The 19,612-nt window shown below is 38.6% G+C and overlaps 2 protein-coding genes and 2 long non-coding RNA genes across 6 annotated transcripts; 3 read left to right on the top strand and 1 right to left on the bottom strand.

Annotated features, from left to right (window-relative positions):
• Positions 1–294: 294 nt before the first annotated feature.
• LOC128604808 (uncharacterized) lies at positions 295–11,493 on the bottom strand. 3 transcript variants are annotated; one of them, XR_008385297.1, is made up of 4 exons: positions 11,363–11,493; positions 11,155–11,261; positions 3,331–10,481; positions 295–3,007 (listed from the first exon to the last, which is right to left on the bottom strand). It is a non-coding gene; the product is annotated as an uncharacterized LOC128604808 (long non-coding RNA). The 3 variants fall into 3 exon arrangements; XR_008385296.1 differs by lacking the exon at positions 11,363–11,493 and adding an exon at positions 10,707–10,786 and having other exon boundaries at positions 11,155–11,289; XR_008385295.1 differs by lacking the exon at positions 11,363–11,493 and having other exon boundaries at positions 11,155–11,290.
• Positions 7,243–17,750, top strand: LOC128604807 (uncharacterized). The gene is made up of 3 exons (XR_008385294.1): positions 7,243–7,346; positions 11,167–11,254; positions 16,975–17,750. It is a non-coding gene; the product is annotated as an uncharacterized LOC128604807 (long non-coding RNA).
• Positions 12,794–13,315, top strand: LOC128604800 (histone H4). The gene has a single exon (XM_053619894.1). It carries the CDS (start codon positions 12,984–12,986, stop codon positions 13,293–13,295), a length of 312 nt encoding a protein of 103 aa, XP_053475869.1. The 5' UTR covers positions 12,794–12,983; the 3' UTR covers positions 13,296–13,315.
• On the top strand, positions 13,731–17,750 carry LOC128604797 (histone H2B). Its single transcript, XM_053619890.1, has one exon. The coding sequence runs from the start codon at positions 13,946–13,948 to the stop codon at positions 14,318–14,320; it is 375 nt and encodes a 124-aa protein (XP_053475865.1). The 5' UTR covers positions 13,731–13,945; the 3' UTR covers positions 14,321–17,750.
• Positions 17,751–19,612: the final 1,862 nt, after the last annotated feature.

Genomic DNA, 19,612 nt, shown 5'->3' with positions numbered 1-19,612 from the left:
CCTTGGGCAAGACACTGAACCCCAAGTTGCTCCTGATGTCAGGTTAGCACCTTGCATGTAGCTCTGCTACCATTGGTGTGAGAATGGGTGAATAGTTACGTCAATATTTGTGTAGGAAAGTTCCTCATATTCAGAGTTGGGCTAGGCAGGTGCTCAAGTTGCTATGATTTAATAAAGCAGCATGTCAGTTACATTTATGTTTTTAAATAAGAAGTCATTCACAGTGCATATACACTATAAAGAAAACACAGTCACCCACTATTTATTTAATAGCGCATTGTGCTATTCTGTGTCGCATTTTTATTAAATTAAAGAGACCAGAGTGGGGCGCACGGTGGCTTAGTGCTAAGCACGTTCGCCTCCCACCTCCAGGGTTGGGGGTTTGATTCCCACCACAACCCTGTGTGTGCGTAGTTTGCGTGTTCTCCCTGTGCTGCTCCCTCTGTCCAAGGACATGCATGGTAGGCTGATTGGTATGTCCAAAGTGTCTGTAGTGTATGAATGGGTGTGTGAATGTGTATGTGAGTGTGCTTTGCGATGGACTGGTACCCTGTCCAGGGTGTACCCTGTCCTGTGTCCTATGATCTCTGGGATAGGCTCAAGGTTCTCTGTGACCCTGTATGATAGGAGATATAGAAAATGGAAGGGTGGGTGGATGGAAACCAGAGCGAAATTTCATTATCCTGAGTATCCAGTTACACAAATGGATATGTTGGAATGGTGAGTTTAGATTTGGCTAAATAAATCATACAATCTAGAAACAAGCAAGTGGGATATAATCAGTGGTTGATTTTAGACACAATCATTCCTGATATTATTAATAATACTGCTGTTGGTTTGAGTTGAGCACTGAGAATCAAAATAAAAGAAGAATCCAGTATTTAGTGGTTTGTTGTTTTTTTAAAAGTGGAGTGATAAGAAGAAATCCTCAGAGACTGCTACAGTGTCCTCTCAGGAATCCATGGCTAATCATAGGCTGAAGTGTTTCAGAGACATTCTGGACACTCTGTGTAATCAGAATTTCTTTATTGAGTCTTAGTTACAGATTATTGAATATGTTGCATGTTAAATAAGATTCTGATACTAACAATGGGAAATGTTGATTTAAGAGAATGGAATGCTCTGAACCTTGATGAGCCATAATAATAATAAAAAAAGTTCACATATTAAACAAATTAGAAAATCCCATAATTGTCACAAATAAATAAATAAATTTAAAGCCCATTAATATTTGGTAATGTGCTGTACTGAGAATCATCATTCAAATTCTCAAGCAGGTAAGTGTTTAAGGGAAGGAACAAAGTTTAAAGTGAACACATTTATGCCAGGGAGTAAAACCTCATTCTTACATGATCTCAGCACTTTCTGTGTTTTAAACATGCTTCCAACCATACAAAAATTCATCATGACTGATGACTGATTGGCTTGGAGGTGACAAGGATTCTGAGTATTGTTCAATAAAGCTGATGATATATCTGCAGTGAAAACTGTAAAGGTGTACAGATGAATGAGCAGTTGTTACAACCAGGATAATCTGAGTGTTTTGTTTTCTACTATATTAACCTAAATTCTCACTATCCCAGAAAAGCTACTGAATATACTTTATCTACTCAATAATATTTGTGAGAGAAACTTAACTAGCATTATTCTACCAGTAAATCTAGCTATTGTTTTAAACTCAAACCGAGGTATAACTATGCTAAACCCAGAAATCAAGAGGCATGTTTAATACATCAATCACATAGTACATATAACAGGGTCTGTACAGATGCTTCATAATGAAATTCCAGGACTTTCAAGCACTTTTCAAATACTGTGTATGCTTTTGTTTTCATGGACTATACAAGAGATGTCATTCAAACATATTCTTTATTTCTTCTTTTTAAATTCCAAAAAATATTATTATTATTAATAATAATAATAAAAACTGCCAATTTTAATATAGCTCCTTTTCCCAGCCGTGATGGACTAAATTTGTATTTCCCAGGCACTGATTCATCTTCACTATAATGTTAAAATACTCCAATTGAGTGACAGGAGCACTGTGTCCACACGTTTCTAGATGATGTCATGCGCTAATTAGCATATTCATTACATCATTACATCGTACTTTCATTCTGCCTAAAGTCAGCCCTTTACAGCCAAATTCCCAATAAAGCTGTTTTCATTTACGTATTTTTTCTGTTTCTGTTGTCAGACAACAGGATGAATATGAAATAGTGACTGAACCACGGCCCAATAAGAGACTACATGTTCACCAGCAGTCACTTTCAAACCTTTTCCAAGCTGCTGATCTACACTGCTAAAATTCTGATTTTATAACCATGACGTCATCTGACTAAACCACCACACACATAAGTTAAAGACAACGGGTGCACTGTGATTTCGTGCTATATTTCCATGTAAAATAATCTCTCAGAGAGAAAGTTAGAAGTGAATGAATGTGCTGCTCCTCCCTGCCCCTCACTGAACAGAGTAGCTGCAGAGAGAGGCGTGTCTCCGGGGGGAAAGCAGGACCTCACACTCACCGGGCAGTACTGGCCATTCTCTTCTACGGAAAGTAGCTAAGGTTTGTCTAAAAAGTCGCTAGATATGACGCTAGGTGCTTTTTTGAAAACGTTGGAGGAGGGTCTGCAGCGGGGAGTCCTATTTTGAGTGAAAGGATTGTATTCATGTTCTATAGAAAATAAACCCTTTAAAGTTATTTAGTGATTTCGTATTTATTGACTTTTTATCATTCAAGCACGTTTTAAGCCTTCATCTCTGTAATCTTCTTCCCTATTTGTGGATATTGTTGTATATAAAATATACATGAAATAAACACGAGGGAGACCTAGTATGAGTAATATGTAATCTTATTGAGAATTCACCGGTCTGGTGCACTGTATGAACGGATGTTTACCTAAGACACAACACACAGCAAACCATACATGTATTTGATTAGTGCGGCAGGCCTCAGAGCGTAGGTGGACGGCCAACTAAGAGACACACACACACACACACAGGCCTATGCCACCACGCACACACACACAGAAGGAAAACAGAACATTATAAGAATAATAAAAGGAGTATTAAGATATTATAAGGATAATATAATGATATTATGACATAGGGAGTACAGTAAACCACTTGCAAGCAGTATAACCATATATATATATATATATATGGTTATACCATATATATATATATATATGGTTATATATATATATATAACCATATATATATATATATATAACCATATATATATAACCATATATACATATATATATATATGGTTATATGAAAAGAAATTATAAACCAGAAATACAGAAGAATGTGAAAGAAACTTACTCATAATATACTTGGAGGTGGGGAAGAGTCTTGTCTCACGAGAAAAAGTCAGGAGTAATACAGACGAAGGCCTTAATTTTTAAGAGAGAACCAAGAGGGGCCATTTATAAGGGTAGTTGAGTCACGTTGCACACGCGAGATAACTGTGAGACCAAGGTCTCTCCGAAATGTTGTGTCTCGTACCTCTTTCAAACCTAATGGTGTTTGGAAAAGGCTCTTTTCAAAACATACTGGTAATTTTGATGAGCCCTTTCTAAAACAGAATGGTAATTTTGATAAGCTCTTTCTAAAACACATTCGTGTCTGGGTCATCCTGACCCTAAGAAAACTGTATAAATAGAAGAGCTTCAGCTCTGGTTTTTTAGATAACTTCTGAGAATTCTCATTGGTGTGGATCTCGTGTGGTGGAACGGAACCAATAAATCTGGAACCTTGCTTCTTCTCCCTCACGGCTGTTGTCTTATTTTTCTATCTCCAACTGGGTTTGCAGATGTGAGTATTTGCTTCTATGTTGAATTTTTAAGTGTCTTCAGGTAATAGGCTAAATTTGAGCCAGCAATATTCTCGAGTGAAATAGATGAGGCCACCTAGGGAACACATGAAGTTACGTAGGAGCAGTGATGAGAATGAAATGACTAATGAGATTAGAAAGACATTAATAATGTTACTATTAGCAGTAAATTTGTGTACTTTATTATGATAACTATACTGCTATGTACATGATATAATGTTAATGTGTTAATATGTTTTAAATGTGTTTGTGTGCTGTCCTTATACCGTGTCCAGGTCAGTCTCCCCGGCGCGCGCACAGACATATATAGTCAAATCGGAGCAGCGAGCCATAAGATCTGTTATGACGTCACGTTCAGAGTTCTATAAGTTTCCTGATGGTATGCTTGACGGTTGTTCCCTTTATGACGCCGCGAATGTCGAGGTTTTTAAACGTTGTGGTATCAGAGCTGGCCTCTGTATTAATTTGAGCAGGGTAGTATTTAATCATTGGTCTATCTAACCTTTTCATGTGGTTAGTTTCTTTGTTTGTTCATCTGTCGTGTTTAAGAATGGACACTGAAATAATATATCCAGATATCTGTACAGCTGCTGTGTGACAATGTAAACTTAAAAAACCCAACATTTCCATGTCTAGAGAAGAGGGTGCGTTCTTTAAAAATTAAATCATAATGATGATGCTGTTAAACAGTTCAGAAGCTCCGTGTATTGTCCTTGATACGTGAAAACTAGACAATGCACAGTAATAACGCTGATGAGCTGCGTCAGTGTAAAATAGCCCAAACCTGCCTTCTGTTTCAGGCGGCGTTGTGTTGGATGGAGCTTGACTGCCCTCGTGTGTCCAAACTCGGGAACGGCAGTTTCCCAGAAGGGGTATTCTGTTCCAAGTTTGTGGTAGTTAGCCAAGAAATATTACATGATTACTATTACTCTCTCTCCCCTTTTTTAAACCCGTTCACGATAATTATTGTATACATTACCTTTATTTTTGTAATCTTCTTCCCTATTTGTGGATATTCTCGAGTGAAATAGATGAGGCCACGTAGGGAACACATGAAGTTACCTAGGAGCAGAGTCTAAAATATCTTTTTGAGGGACCTCAAACTATTATCATTTGCTATACTATTGATCATTACGTTAAGTACATCTTATTCGTAAAAAGTACTTAATGAAGATAATATACTTTATATTTTTTATGTAACCATTCAAGTATTTGTTGAAATGCTTTTGTTACTGATAAATACATGTACATTTAAATTGATTTTGTTCTGTCTGTGATTTTGTACATCTGGATGTTCAACTGGTCTCAGATCAAGCATCCTCCTCTGTACTGACTCCACTATCCCCAGCTTCATCCCATTCATCAGATTCCACAATTGTCCTGGAGTCCACAAGAAAGAGGAGGAACCCAACAGGGTTAATGGACCAGAATGAAGCAAGACAGGTAAGCTTTGAATAAATGCATTTAAAATCCTCAATTACGTAATTGTTTATTATTGATACTTATCTGTAGAAGCGTTTTGTAAATGTATTCTCGGCATAAAGGAAAGGCATTAAAAATCCTCTTAAATTTCCATGAGCATGTCATAACAATGTAAGATGTTTTGGCAGAAAGTTGATTGTGTTCTGAGGGCCAATCCAAAGGGTGAGGAAATCTTCAAGGAGTATGAAAAGACCAAAACACTAACAGATGGTGAACGTCCTGGTTGCAGACATGTTAGAGCTACATGGGTAAGAATTGGAGGTCACTTCCCTCCCTTTGTCATCACAACAGATTCATGTGGCGCAGCTAAAGAATGCTATTCTGTGTTGCTATAAAAGGGGAATTTATCCTTTAACTTCTTGCAAAACATACACGCTTGCAAAGTAAATTGATTTATTTGAAAGGATGATTCCATCGTCAAGACGAATTATGCACTGGGAATTGTGACACTTTTTCCATACCTCCAAGATCCTTTCTCCAAACATGGATATGTAAGTTCTGTCTGAAAACCCAAACCAGTGTGTTTTTATATTTTCTTCCCTTTTATAGTTTTAAAGTTAAAATGATCTTGTTTTAGATGAGTGTTTATAGGTTGCTCAGCTTTGTATTTTCCACTTGTTTTTGTAGTGTTATATAGTCATTGTGTGAACTTACTGTGTTGAGTAATTCATTCTTGAAGCCAAGCACGAGATGCCTCTCTTTGGGTCTTTTCTTAAACAGGAACACTACTATGATCCTGAGGGTAATAGTGGCTTCATTGCATGGAGGATCAAGACAGTTCAACGTAACACCTGTGCTGGCTCCCGGTGTCATTCCAAGACTGTTCTTCAGGATGGTCCAAAAACCAGACGAGAATCTCTGTTATTCTGTCAACAGCAATTTGGTGAGGAGTGCAGGGAGGCGATATCTACGATACGATATTCCACTGATGAATCTGTGGTCAAAGAGAAGATGAGCGACTTTCCAGTATCGGCAGAAGGTGGTCGGTGAGGATGCACCATCTTCAGTCCTGGATTTGTTCCCTCGTTTCCTTGATGTACCTGGATTGGTAAGAAAATCTTTAGCTTTGGAAATAGTTTTGAAAAGGAAATTTTCTCTGTAGTTATTAAATGAGTTCACTGGTACAGTAGAGAAAGGAGTTGTTCAATGATCACCGTAACACCAACAGGCCGGTCCAAACTGAGAAATTCAACGTTCTAATCTTTTATATCCCAAATGTATGCATAAATAACACAGCAGATCTTAATTTTTAGTATTTGACCTTTTATCCATTTATGTCCGTTATGTTTAAACCTGTATAAACCTTGTTTATAGATCGACCAGGATTTCTCCATGATGTTTGGTGACGAAGTGTCTCAGAAGTTCCTGGCAAAGTGGTCAATATTCTTCAAGCCAAAAATCACTGCAGACTGCAAGACTCTTAAGAATATGGGCGAGCTGCTGTCAGGAACTGAACCTGAATCTGAGGACTACAATGGTCAGTATAAACTGTTTTGTATTTTAAAAATGTTCCAGTCTTTAAAAAAATAATTAAAGAGAGATCATTTAATTATTTTGTGATGTCTTTACGATGGGACAGCGATATGTCCTCAATCCTTTTGCAGCTGCATCTGCTCCCTCTAACCTCAAGAGGCCAGAAAAAAAATATCCAAGATCAGTTCAGCTCAAGCAACCAGCCATCTTGTGAGATATCTTAAGGTATGCAAAAGTTAATATTTAAACATCAGATCTTAATTTTAGGAACTCTTGAGGTGTAGATTATTTTGGGATTCTGAGACCTGCATCTCATTTTGCTTACTCCACCTGCAAACAAGATGTGACGGTGCTAGTGATAATGTAAAAAAAACATGCAGTTTTATTTTCATATTTATTTTATGTCCCTTTGCTGACCTTCAGGAAGGAGCCAGTGTGACTACCTTCATTGAGAGTGCTGACACAAGACAACCATTCCTCCTCTGCATCAGTGAGCGAAAGAAGGATATCCCAAAGTTCTACGTTATTATCGACCAAAAGGCGATCCCATGTAAGGCACACACATCAGTGGCAGCTTTTGATGAACTGTTCAAAGTTCACTATGTCTTCAGTTTCTCATATGATGAAGCTCTTTGTAATTTCTACACATTTATCCAAACCACTATCTATAACATCGATGTCGGAAGAGCAAAGGAGAGCCCGCGTGTTAAAGAACTTCGAGCATGATTGCTGCAGTGAGATTAACAGCCTTGAAGATGTTCACATGTTTTGTATGTAAAGCACACCTCAGAACTTGTTTGGTTCTTCGTCAACATTTAAAATTTCAACATGGTTTATATCTTAGCAAAAAGTTACATTTAAAATGTGGAGAGCCAGGTCGCCCGTTATCATTTTGTACTTATAGTGGCTTCCGAAAACACCTCAGCAAGGTACATAGTCACACTATGGATCAAGAGATTGATACTAATCAGGATCTTTCCACTCAGGGACAATATAAGGCGGAATGTTCAAATGATCGCCCAAATTCTGTTGCCACTTTACATACTTCACAAAGTTCTGTTGTTACAAGTCAGCTATCTTCAGTGTGTGGATCAATTGTTGCTCATTTGCAAGCATCAGGTCTTTCTGAAAGTGCTGTCCAAACAATTGTTTGTTCAATGGAAGAAGTTGTTAATGATGTTAAAATCCAAGCATGAGATGCAGTTCTTAAAACTGATACTCCTGAAAGTACAAGTTCAGACACTTGTAGAAGAACTGAACACTGTTTTGATCAATTAAGTAATCCTTTTTCAGCATTAAACACTGAGTCAAGGAGACATAAATATTATGATGAGAAATGGGAAATAGTTGAACCTAAAGAATGTGTTCTTGGGGTGAGAATGGATTTGCGCAGAGATAGAACTACAGGCAGGTTCCCGTAACGGACAAGTGCATGTATGTACCCATTCTGGGTACACTGAAATCCATATTCAAAAACGGTCAAGTTAGAGAGAGCTTTTTACAGGACAAACAGAGTGGAATTGGAGTTAACAAAGACATTAATGATGGGTCGTATTTCCAAAACCATGCACTGTTCTCGCAGCAAAAGCACGCTTTACAGATTCTACTCTATTACAACGATTTTGAAACTGCTAACCCTCTAGGTTCCAAGAGGGGGATCCACAAACTTGGTTGTATCTATTTTACTCTAAAAAAAAAAAAATCTTCCACCCAAGTGTATCTCTGTACTAATTAATATACATCTTGCAGCTCTATTCTACACGGAAGATCTTAAGACATATGGTTTTGATGTGATACCAAAGCCCCTTATTGATGACCTGAAAATCTTAGAAACCGAAGGCATACAGCTTCCTTGTTTTGAACAACCTTTGTTTGGCTCAGTAATTCAAGTAACAGGAGATAATTTGGCTTTAAATGGCTTACTGGTATTTGTGGAATATTTCAGTGCAACTAATTTCCATAGGTTCTGTTTAATTAGTAAGGAAGAAGTTCAATCTATATTTACTGAAGATCATTCTGGGTTAATTTTCCATTCCAAAGAGCTTCATACTGAACATTGTAAGGCACTAAATGAAAATCCTGAACTGCGGTCAATATATGGTGTCAAAAAGTCATGTGTGCATAATTCATTACAGTATTTCCATTGTACTGATAACTATGCTGTTGTCATCATTCATGATCTGCTAGAGGGTGTGGTACAGTATGAACTTAAACTGGTTTTTGAGTACCTTGTTAAACAGGACTATGTCTCTTTGAACACATTGTCAAATAGGATACAGAGCTTTAATTATGGTTACACAGACTGTAAAAACAAACCAAGTGGGTTAAAAATGGATGATAAGAGCAAACACCTGGGTTTGAATGCCATACAGTTATGGTGTCTTCTGCACAACACTCCACTGATATTTGGTGGTCATTGAAAGGAATAACAATCACTGGAACTTTCTCCTGCTTTCGATACAGATTGTCAATATAGTGTTCTCCTACACCATAACTGATGGGATGATATGTTACTTAAAACATCTGATCTGTGATCACCATACTCTATTCAAAGAATTATTTCCTGACAAGAGGTCGATTCCCAAGCACCACTTGATGATGCACTATCTGAGATGCATAAAAAAATTGGCCCTCTTATCCATATGTGGTGAATGCGATTTGAAGCTAAGCACCATATTTTCAAAAGATGTGGCAAAAATTTCAAGAATCTCATTAAATCATTAGTAAAGCAACATCGTCAATTGATATTTAACTGTGAAAATGATTGTTTTAGAAGGTTTTAATTGTTTTTAATTTGGCCCTACATCAAAAACCATCTGTAACTTGCAAGGTGGGGAAGAACTCAGTCAGACATTATATTTAGAAGCCTGTTTGAGTGTTACAAGTACAAAGTGGGTCAGACATTATGGTACTGAGTATCAGGTTGGTTTGTTCATATGCACTGGATGTACCTATGATCTCCCTGTGTTCAAAAAGGTCTGTGAGATAATAATATATGAAGAGTGTTTTTACATTACAGGAAATTATGAAAGCACTATGTTCTATGATGACCACTTCAATGCATACTCTATGGAAGATAACCAAATGGATGAGTTTTCTGTCATCTCTGTGAACGAACTGACACATTTTTGACCAGCCATTTGACCAGCAGTGCTCTAATGAGATTAATCAAAGAGAGTACATAGTGCCCAATTGTTATATTTAGAAAGACTTGACATGAGGGGTCAGTAATGTTAACGCCCTTGAAAAAATAAAACCATTATAAAGCAATCAACTTGTTTTTTTTTTTCTTTATTTGCCTTTTAGATTTGTAATCATTTAAATGTAATTTTAATTGTGCAGTAGCATATTAACACTTTATAGTGTTAGAGGCAACTCATTTAATAGTATGCAATTACCACTATGAGATTTAATGAATTACTCCTATGAGAATTAATTTCTAACACTACCCACTGGTGTTGAGAAACTAACACTTGAGTAGTGTTCAGTTGCAACTATACAAAGAGTTGATGTGAACTCTATTAAAGTGTTAAAATCCCAATGTGGAGTGTGGACCCCTCCGGACACTTTAAAAGTGTTTACATTAAATCCAATAGAGTTGATTTCTTTCTGTGGATTTTGCTGTGTATGTAAATTAATGTGTTCCGTAGGTGGCCTCATCTATTTCACTCGAGAAGATCCAGAACTAGGGAAGAAGATTACAGTGTTAATATTATATTAGAAAAGAATGTGTGTACTTTATGATGTTGATGAATATACTGCTATGTACATGATAAAATGTGAATGTATTATTATTGTTTAAACTATGTTGGCGTGCGCACACACACAGACAGACAGACAAATATAGTGAAATCAGAGCAGCCAGCCATAAGATCCGTTATGACATCACGGTCAGAGTTCTAGAACTAACCTGATGGTATGTTTGACTTTTGTTCTCTTTATGACGCCGGGAATCTCGAGGTTTTTAAACGCTGTGGTGTCTGAGCAGGCCTATATTCATTTGAACGGAGTTATATTTAAATCTTTGGTCTATCTAACCTTTTCCTTTTGTTTGTTTATATAACATGTTTAAGAATGGACATTGAACTAATGTCTCCAGATACATGTACAGCTGTTTTGTGACAATGTAAATTTGTACATGGAAAGGTTTTTTTTTTATGTCAAGTGATGAAGGTATGTTCTTTAAAAACGAGATGATGACGATGATGATAATAATAATAATAATAATAATAATAATAATAATAAGCTACTGTTAAATAGTTCAGAAGCTCCGTGTATCGTCCTTGTTATGTGAAAATGATACAATTTATAGTAATAACGCTAATGAGCTGTGTCTGTGTACACTAGCCCAAACCTACCTTCTGTTTCAGGCGGCGTTGTGTGTTGCGCTGGATGGAGCTTGACTGCCCTCGTGTGTCCAACCTCGGGAACGGCAATTTCCCAGAAGCGGTTTTCTGGGTAAGAACTTTGACACAATATTACTCTCTCTCTCGCTCTCGCTCTCTCTTCCTTTTAATCCGGTCCCGTTCATGATAATTGTTGTAATTTAACAATGGTATACATTACCTTTATCTTTGTACTGTTCTTGTACCGTGTGGATATTCCCGAGCGAAATAGATGAGGCCACGTAGGGAACACATGCAGTTGCACAGGCGCAGTGATGAGAATGAACATGAATGTTGGTGCTCATGAGCAAATCTGGCAGTTTCATGATGAACCCGCTACACTTGAATTTGAGATACTGACCGTAAACAAAAATAGACTTCTAAACACCGCACTTAAAAGCTTAATAACAGAATACTGAAATTTTTGGGAAATTGCCGTTCCCAAGTTTGGCCACACGAGGGCAGTCATGTTCCATCCAGCACAACACACGACGCCGCCTAAAACAGAAGGTAGGTTGTACTACTACTTCTAATAATGACCTCAATCGAAGTAATTAAATAGACAATGAAAGGTGTTGTCTATATAGCTGACCTCATTTTTCTACACTGTGAGTTAAAGGCACACAACTATCAGAATCCCAGTTCATAATTGTGTTTGATTGGCCAAGGAGATTAAAGTGTGCGGGGAATCCGACTCTTTTTGAGCTTATTGGACATTACACATTGCTGTAATTATCTCATTGGCATTAATTCATTGATCATAGTTTATTTGACGAATGCAACTGCTGCGACATATTTTGCCAATCTTAAACTCAGCTGTCATTCTGGAGGAGCAGTTTTGGTTGATGCATGACATTTAGGTTCAAACACAGTGCGTACATTGACTGTAACACAGATAGCGAAAATGAAAATGGGAAAAGAGAAGGCCAGTGATTAGATAGTGCGAAGGCTGACTTTGTTTTCCTACTTGTGTGTGATGTGTGTTATGTTAGTTTCTCTTGCACAACTGTCAAAGTGCATATGCTTTCTTTGTGAATGACACTTTTTAAGAATGAGATGAGGGTTTGAGACAATGTAGCTAATTTCGACCTTCGAGAGTCCATTACATCATGCATTTGCGAGAGCTGATAAAGCAAGGCCTGAGAGTTGTGTTTGCATTCCTTTCTGTGGTGCTTGTAAGTTAGTGAAGTACTTGTGTGGTAGAATGTGGGCTGCTTCAAAGTGAACACAGACATTGGTGCTGATCCGCTGAATGCTGGGCCTACTAATAAAGGCTTGTGCTGCTATGTGCGACCTGTAGTTGCAGTGGACGTAGGACTGTAGTATATACGGGCCTTGAGTCCAAGGACGTGCTCAAAAGGAACGTGTTGTATTTGAAACAGTAATGTCAATGTTGTACAAACACAGACAGCTTTTTCTAACCTCCTTACTCTGATGAGTGTTTTGGCTGTATGCTTTACTATGTATGTTTTACCCAAAGTTCCTTACTATTGTGTTGTACTACTACTACTACTACTACTACTACTGCTACTAATGGAACCAAAACATTAGTACCGATAATACTAATAATGTTTTGTATCTGTGTGTGTTTTTAGAGAGAGAGAGAGAATGGGGAAGAAGAAGACGTTATCAGGTGAAAAGCAGTGCCTAGTGTTTGTTTTCGAAAAAGAGAACTACTGTGTGACCGTTGGCGTTAGGCCCGCCTCCTCGCCTGTTCTCAACTAGGTCCTGTCGAGTGTGGATAAATAGGTGGGCGCTGCGCGAGAAATTCTATTGAGCAGCTTGACTACGAGAGCGGCATCATGTCTGGCAGAGGCAAGGGTGGTAAAGGACTCGGCAAAGGAGGCGCTAAGCGTCACCGCAAGGTGCTTCGCGATAACATCCAGGGGATCACCAAGCCGGCTATTCGCCGTCTGGCTCGCCGTGGTGGTGTAAAGCGTATTTCTGGTCTGATCTATGAAGAGACTCGCGGTGTGCTGAAGGTGTTTCTGGAGAACGTGATCCGCGACGCCGTCACCTACACCGAGCATGCCAAGAGAAAGACCGTGACCGCTATGGATGTGGTGTACGCCCTGAAACGCCAGGGACGCACCCTGTACGGGTTCGGCGGTTAAACGCTCTAACAACGAACGACGCGAACACAACGGCTCTTTTAAGAGCCACCCACATGTCTAGAAAAAGAGCTGTTCCGTGTGGAAAAAAAATCAAAAGCCTTTTTCTTTTGTGAAACATAAGGTATCAAACGCTGTACACAAGTAGCATAAGAACTTATGTATGTATTAATTAGTAATTATTAATAATTATTATGCAATCTATTTGTATTTTTTGTAATAAACTATAAATATATATATGTATGTGCACAGTATTAAGTAGTATTATAACGTGTTTGTTTAAAGCGAGTTAGAAGATGGTTTTAGTAGAAACTTATACATTTCTCGCTTTCCTACACACACACACACACATATATATATATATATATATATATATATATATATATATATATATATAAAAAACAAAAAATTTCAAGCCAATTGTTTTTTTCATTGTGCATGTTGTCCTGAAAGTACAACGGCGGGAAGGGAAACAAAGCGTAGCGGAGGAGGAGGCGGAGAAGTAGGAGGTGCCATGCAGGAGGAGGTATCGAATTTTGGCCAATCAAAAAAAGGTGTCTTGTCTGGGCGTTATTAGCATGTGGGTCTGTAAATAGAGCGGGCGCGAGGCGGGCGCTAGTTATTCTCTGTTCTTTTACTCGAGAAGCAGCATCATGCCCGATCCAGCCAAGGCAGCGCCCAAGAAGGGATCAAAGAAAGCCGTGACCAAGACGGCCGGCAAAGGAGGCAAGAAGCGCAGAAAGTCCAGGAAGGAGAGCTACGCCATTTACGTGTACAAGGTCCTGAAGCAGGTGCACCCTGACACTGGCATCTCATCCAAGGCCATGGGCATCATGAACTCCTTCGTGAATGATATTTTTGAGCGCATCGCCGGTGAGTCTTCTCGTCTGGCTCACTACAACAAGCGCTCCACTATCACCTCCAGGGAGATCCAGACCGCCGTGCGCCTGTTGCTTCCCGGCGAGCTGGCCAAGCACGCCGTGTCCGAGGGCACAAAGGCCGTCACTAAGTATACCAGCTCCAAATAAAGCGCGTTACCGCCGTCTTCATCAACCCAACGGCTCTTTTAAGAGCCACCCACTTTTCATACAAAGAGCGATTTCCTCTCTTTTGCTTTTTCTCTCACGCTGTGTGTGTGTGTGTGTGTGAGAGAGAGAGTGATAGAGGGGGACTTCTGAAGCGCTGCACTCCTGTGGATGTTCAGGATTTTGGGTAATTATAGCAGCCTGCTAAATGCAGAGATGAGTATATTTAAACGGTTGTAGCACGGTTTTGGGGGATGGGGTTGTATAATCTGAGCAATGCAAAATGGGGCTTTAGCAGCACAAAGTTATTCGTATTAAGATTGTAGCAAGAGGAAATAACTGAAAATGGTTTTCTAGTAGCACATCATTATTAATTAGAGGTGCCCAAACTTTTTCCTAGGAAGGGCCACAAATCAAACTTGATTGAGGGCTGTGGGCCGAAAGTTGCTGTGTGACAATGTAAACTTAAAAAAAAAAACCCAACATTTCCATGTCTAGAGAAGAGGGACATGGAAATGTCCCTCTTCTCTAGGGACATTTTAAATGTTCTTTAAAAATTAAATCATAATGATGATGCTGTTAAACAGTTCAGAAGCTCCGTGTATTGTCCTTGATACGTGAAAACTAGACAATGCACAGTAATAACGCTGATGAGCTGTGTCAGTCAGTCACTGCGTTTACATGGACAACAATAATCCACTATTAACCCGATTAAGACAATATTCCAATTAAGAAACTACCATGTAGACAGCAATTTTTAATTACCTTAATCTGATTAAGGTCATACTAGAAGTAAGCACTAATTGAATTAAGACAGGTGGAGTACTCCTGTTTTAGTCGCATTATCAACGTGTATTACAGACATGTAATCACCTTAATCACACTATTAACGTGGTGAGTTTTCACCGCATTTTGCGACAGGACATGATCACACACGGCAGTTATACGTTTTATGGCGAACAAGAGAGTTTGGCTGCGTCCCAAACTGCATACTTTCCTACTATAGGCCTGTAGTGGGGATAAATACATGTATCTCGGCTACTATATAGAAGGTAAGTACGCGGTTTGGGACTGTTGTGGATAAAAAATGTCATAAAATAAACATAAGGGAGACCTAGCATCCAGCAAAGGGGAGAAGAAGAAAAGACGGGCACCTAGACACATAGAAGCGGGATTAGGCGGACATTGACAAATTGGAATTACACTTTAAAGATCTTTAAGAGCAGTAGTAGTCAAAAAAGTCAAAAAGAGGTATACGAGCTGAGCTGAGGAGTGCTAATACACACACACACACACACACGCTCGTACAGTCAAGGGCGGGCAAGTAGACACAACATACACACACACTCTCTCTTTCTCATACACACACATGAATAACTTTAATAATATCTTATAGTAATAGAGAAACTCTCTATAAAAAACAGAATAGTAGGATATGCAGGACAGTAGAACTGTAATGATATTAAGAAGTTGGAAGTACAGTAAACCGCTTTTCAAGTAGTATAAATATATATAAAATAAGAAATATAGTGCAAATATGAAAATAAATTATAAACTAGAAATACAGGAAAATGTAAACTTACTCATGACTCAAATGGTGAAGGTTCTTGTCTCACAAGGAAGGCCTTAATTTTAAGAAAGAACCATGAGGAGCCATTTATAAGGGTGGCTGAGTCAACCTGCCCCCCCGCGAGATAACAATAAGACCAAGGTCACTCTAGATTGTTTAGTCTTGTCCACTTTCTATTTTACGGGTTATTCAAATTCTCTGGTTTCGATTCTCTGGGTAATTCAAAACTCTGGTTTCTGATTCTCTGAGTAACTAAAAACTCTGGGTTTTTATTTTCTGGGTTATTAGAAATGCCTGGGTTCTGATTTTATGTGTAAATTAAAACCCCTGGTTTCAGTTCTATGTGTAAGTGAAATAGCCCTTTTCTGGAACATAAGAGTAAGGTAAATGAGCTCTTTTTTAACCCTATTGGTAGTGAGATCATAGTCTTCTTGAAACATATGGGTTATTTAGTGTGTAAATACAGTATAAATACTGGCGCTTAAGCTCAGGGTATTGGGATCACTTCTGAGAATTCTCATCGGTGTGGATCTCGTGTGGTGGAATGGAACAATAAAGCTGGACCCTTGCTTCTTCTCACTCACGGCTGGTGTATTTTTTTCTATCTCCAACTGGGCTCAGAGGTAGATGTGAGTATTGGCTTCTATGTTGAATTTTAAGTGTTTTTGGGTAATAGGCTAAATTTGAGCCAACAGGACGCAGCCCACAGCTTCAAGCAGTTGCCTATTAGCATGTATAGCATGGCAAATAATTAACCGCACTTAAAGCATTTGTAAAAAAAAATAAATAAAATAAAAACACCCAAAACTGTATACGGTACCATAACGAAGACGAACTGTATGTTGATATGTGAAATTCTGGAGGGACGTCGGACGGCGTGGTATGGTGACGTAATGACACGGGCTGTTAATCTAATTATGTTCTAAAACATGTAAAATGGGAACATGACAGGAGTATTCTAAAAGCAACTCATGTAAACACCTTAATCACGTTATTATCTTACTCAGAGTAAGGTCAATAATTAGATTACTGCTGTCCATGTAAACGTAATCAGTGTAAAATAGCCCAAACCCACCTTCTGTTTCAGGCGGCATTGTGCTGGATGGAGCTTGACTGCCCTCGTGTGTCCAAACTCGGGAACGGCAGTTTCCCAGAAGGGGTATTCTGTTCCAAGTTCGTGGTAGTTAGCCAAGAAATATTACATGATTACTATTACTCTCCCCCCCACCCCCCTTTTTTTTTTTAAACCTGTTTGTGATAATTATTGTATACATTACCTTTATCTTTGTAATGTTCCTCCCTATTTGTCACCTATTCTCGAGTAAAATAGATGAGGCCACGTAGGGAACACATGAAGCAGTGATGAGAATGAAATTTCTACTATTAGAAATACATTAATATTTTCATATTACAAATCAATTTGTGTACTTTAACATTATATAATATACATAGCAGTATATTTATCAATTCAATTTTTATTTATTTGTATAGCGCTTTTACAATAGACATTGTCTCAAAGCAGCTTTACAGAAATATCAAATTATTTATCATCATCATCATCATCATCATCATGTGTGAATATGCTTTAAATGTGTTTGTGTGCTGTCTGTATACCGTGTCTCTTTCCGTCTGTCTGGCCGGCACGCGCACATATATAGTGAAATCGGAGCAGCGTTCAGAGTTCTAGACCTGTCCTAGTGGTATGCGTGACCATTTTCCCCGTTTATGACGCCGCGAATGTCGAGTTATTAAACGTTGTGGTATCTGAGCAGGCCTCTGTATTCATTTGAACGGAGTTGTATTAAATCATTGCTGTATCTAACCTTTGCATTTTGGTAAATAAATAAATGACTTTTATCCAAAGCGCTTTACACTGTGTCTCATTCACCCATTCACACACACACCAATGGTAGCAGAGCTGCCATGCAAGGCTCTAACTTGCCATCGGGAGCAACTTGGGGTCCAGTGTCTTGCCCAAGGACACTTCGGCATGTGGAGTCATGTGGGCTGGGAATCGAACCGCCAACCCTATGATTGGTGGACAACCCACTCAACCACCAGAGCCACGGCCACCATTTTGTTTGTTCATGTAGCATGTTTTAATAATGGACATTGTCACAAAGCAGCTGGACAGATATATGGATATATTATTTCAATGTAAATTTACAAACAACATTTCCATGTCAAGAATCGAGGGTATGTTCTTTAAAAAGTTAATAATAATAATAATAATAATAATAATAATAATAATAATACTGCTGGTAAACAGTTCAGAAGCTCTGTGTATTGTTTTTGATATGTCAAAACTAGACAACGCAGGCCAAGAGAGTGACCATCAAGCCCAAGGATATTCAGCTGGCCCGGCGTATTCGCGGAGAGCGCGTGTAAACCACAACTCCGTCTAATAAACACAAAGGCTCTTTTAAGAGCCACTTCATCGTCTCAGAAAACAGCAAATTTTCTTTCTTGGGCTGTTTGAATATTTAGAACGTGGTACAGAGAGAAGGGGACACGTGTCTAGGAGTGGCACCTTGAGGGTGTTTGTGCATGTATTTGCCAATGGGAAGGGTGAATTGGAAAAAACACAATGCATGGTAGCGGTGCTATTCCAGCAGGTGGAAGTGATGTCAGGCCAGTAGCAAACATCAGTACATTCTCGAGTGACACTTCAGTTTGATGTTCTACAAGGACAAACAAAAATAATTATGGAATTTCAAACATAGCTAGAAAAAAATACCCCAAAATGTCTATCATTTACTTTGTTCGGCGGAACACAAATTGAGAAATTTAGAAGAATAACCTGCTTGCTCTTTTTCATACAACAGTAATGGATAATTGATCAATGGATCTACTAGCTTTCAAGCTTCAAAAAGGGCACAAAATATTCTAACTGTATTCCATTACAACCTGTACATTTACATGGACAGCAATAATCTCATTATTGACCTTATTCTGAATAAACAAACATAGATCGATTAACGGCACACGTTATAACGTCTCCACGCCACACCGTCCCCTCCAGAGTTTCCCATATCAACATACAGTTCGTCTTCGTTATGGGACCGTAAACGGATTTGGGTGTTTCATTTTTAATTTTACTAAAAGCTTCAAGTGCAGTTAATTATATCATGCTATACGTGCTAATAGACTGCTTGAAGCTGTGGGATGCGTCTGAAACAATACTATATTATAGTAGGTAATACATGGTTTAGGACGCAGCCGTGCTCTCATGTTTGCCGTCAAAAGGTTGACCACTGCCGTGTGTGTGTGTGTCCTGTCGCAACATGTGGCAAAAACTCCCACAGGACGTTAATACTGTGATTAAAGTGTGTACATGTCTATCAGTACGTTTACATGGTGTCATATATCAAGAAGGTACTCTGGACTTCAGTTCCCATCAGCCACTGCACTGTACTACATCAATGTCACATACCACCTGCACCTGAATCACGTTTCTGTTAACGAGCACGCTTATAATATAGCCACTGTTTGCACTGCTTCCTTGTCTTACGTTTGTCTTTCATTACCGTTGTCCATGTTACCGTGATTAGGTTCTGTTAGTTTATGTTTAGTCATTGCCACAGTGTTTTGCATTAGTCATAGTATCTTTTGTGTTTTGTTGGTTTATTCAATAAAACGTTTAAAATCTGCGATTGCTTCCGTACCCATCTTTGAGACGTGACACATGGACAACGATAATCCGATATTAACCCAATTGAGACGAT

Source organism: Ictalurus furcatus, unplaced genomic scaffold, assembly GCF_023375685.1.
Source record: "Ictalurus furcatus strain D&B unplaced genomic scaffold, Billie_1.0 scf3, whole genome shotgun sequence".
NCBI classification, from domain to species: domain Eukaryota; kingdom Metazoa; phylum Chordata; class Actinopteri; order Siluriformes; family Ictaluridae; genus Ictalurus; species Ictalurus furcatus.
Note: the sequence above shows the minus strand (reverse complement) of the source record. Positions and strands in the feature narration are given on the sequence as shown.

Excerpts from the sequence above, each read along its gene's own strand:
- LOC128604800 (XM_053619894.1), top strand. The coding sequence starts at position 12,984 with ATGTCTGGCAGAGGCAAGGGTGGTAAAGGACTCGGCAAAGGAGGCGCT.
- LOC128604797 (XM_053619890.1), top strand. The coding sequence starts at position 13,946 with ATGCCCGATCCAGCCAAGGCAGCGCCCAAGAAGGGATCAAAGAAAGCC.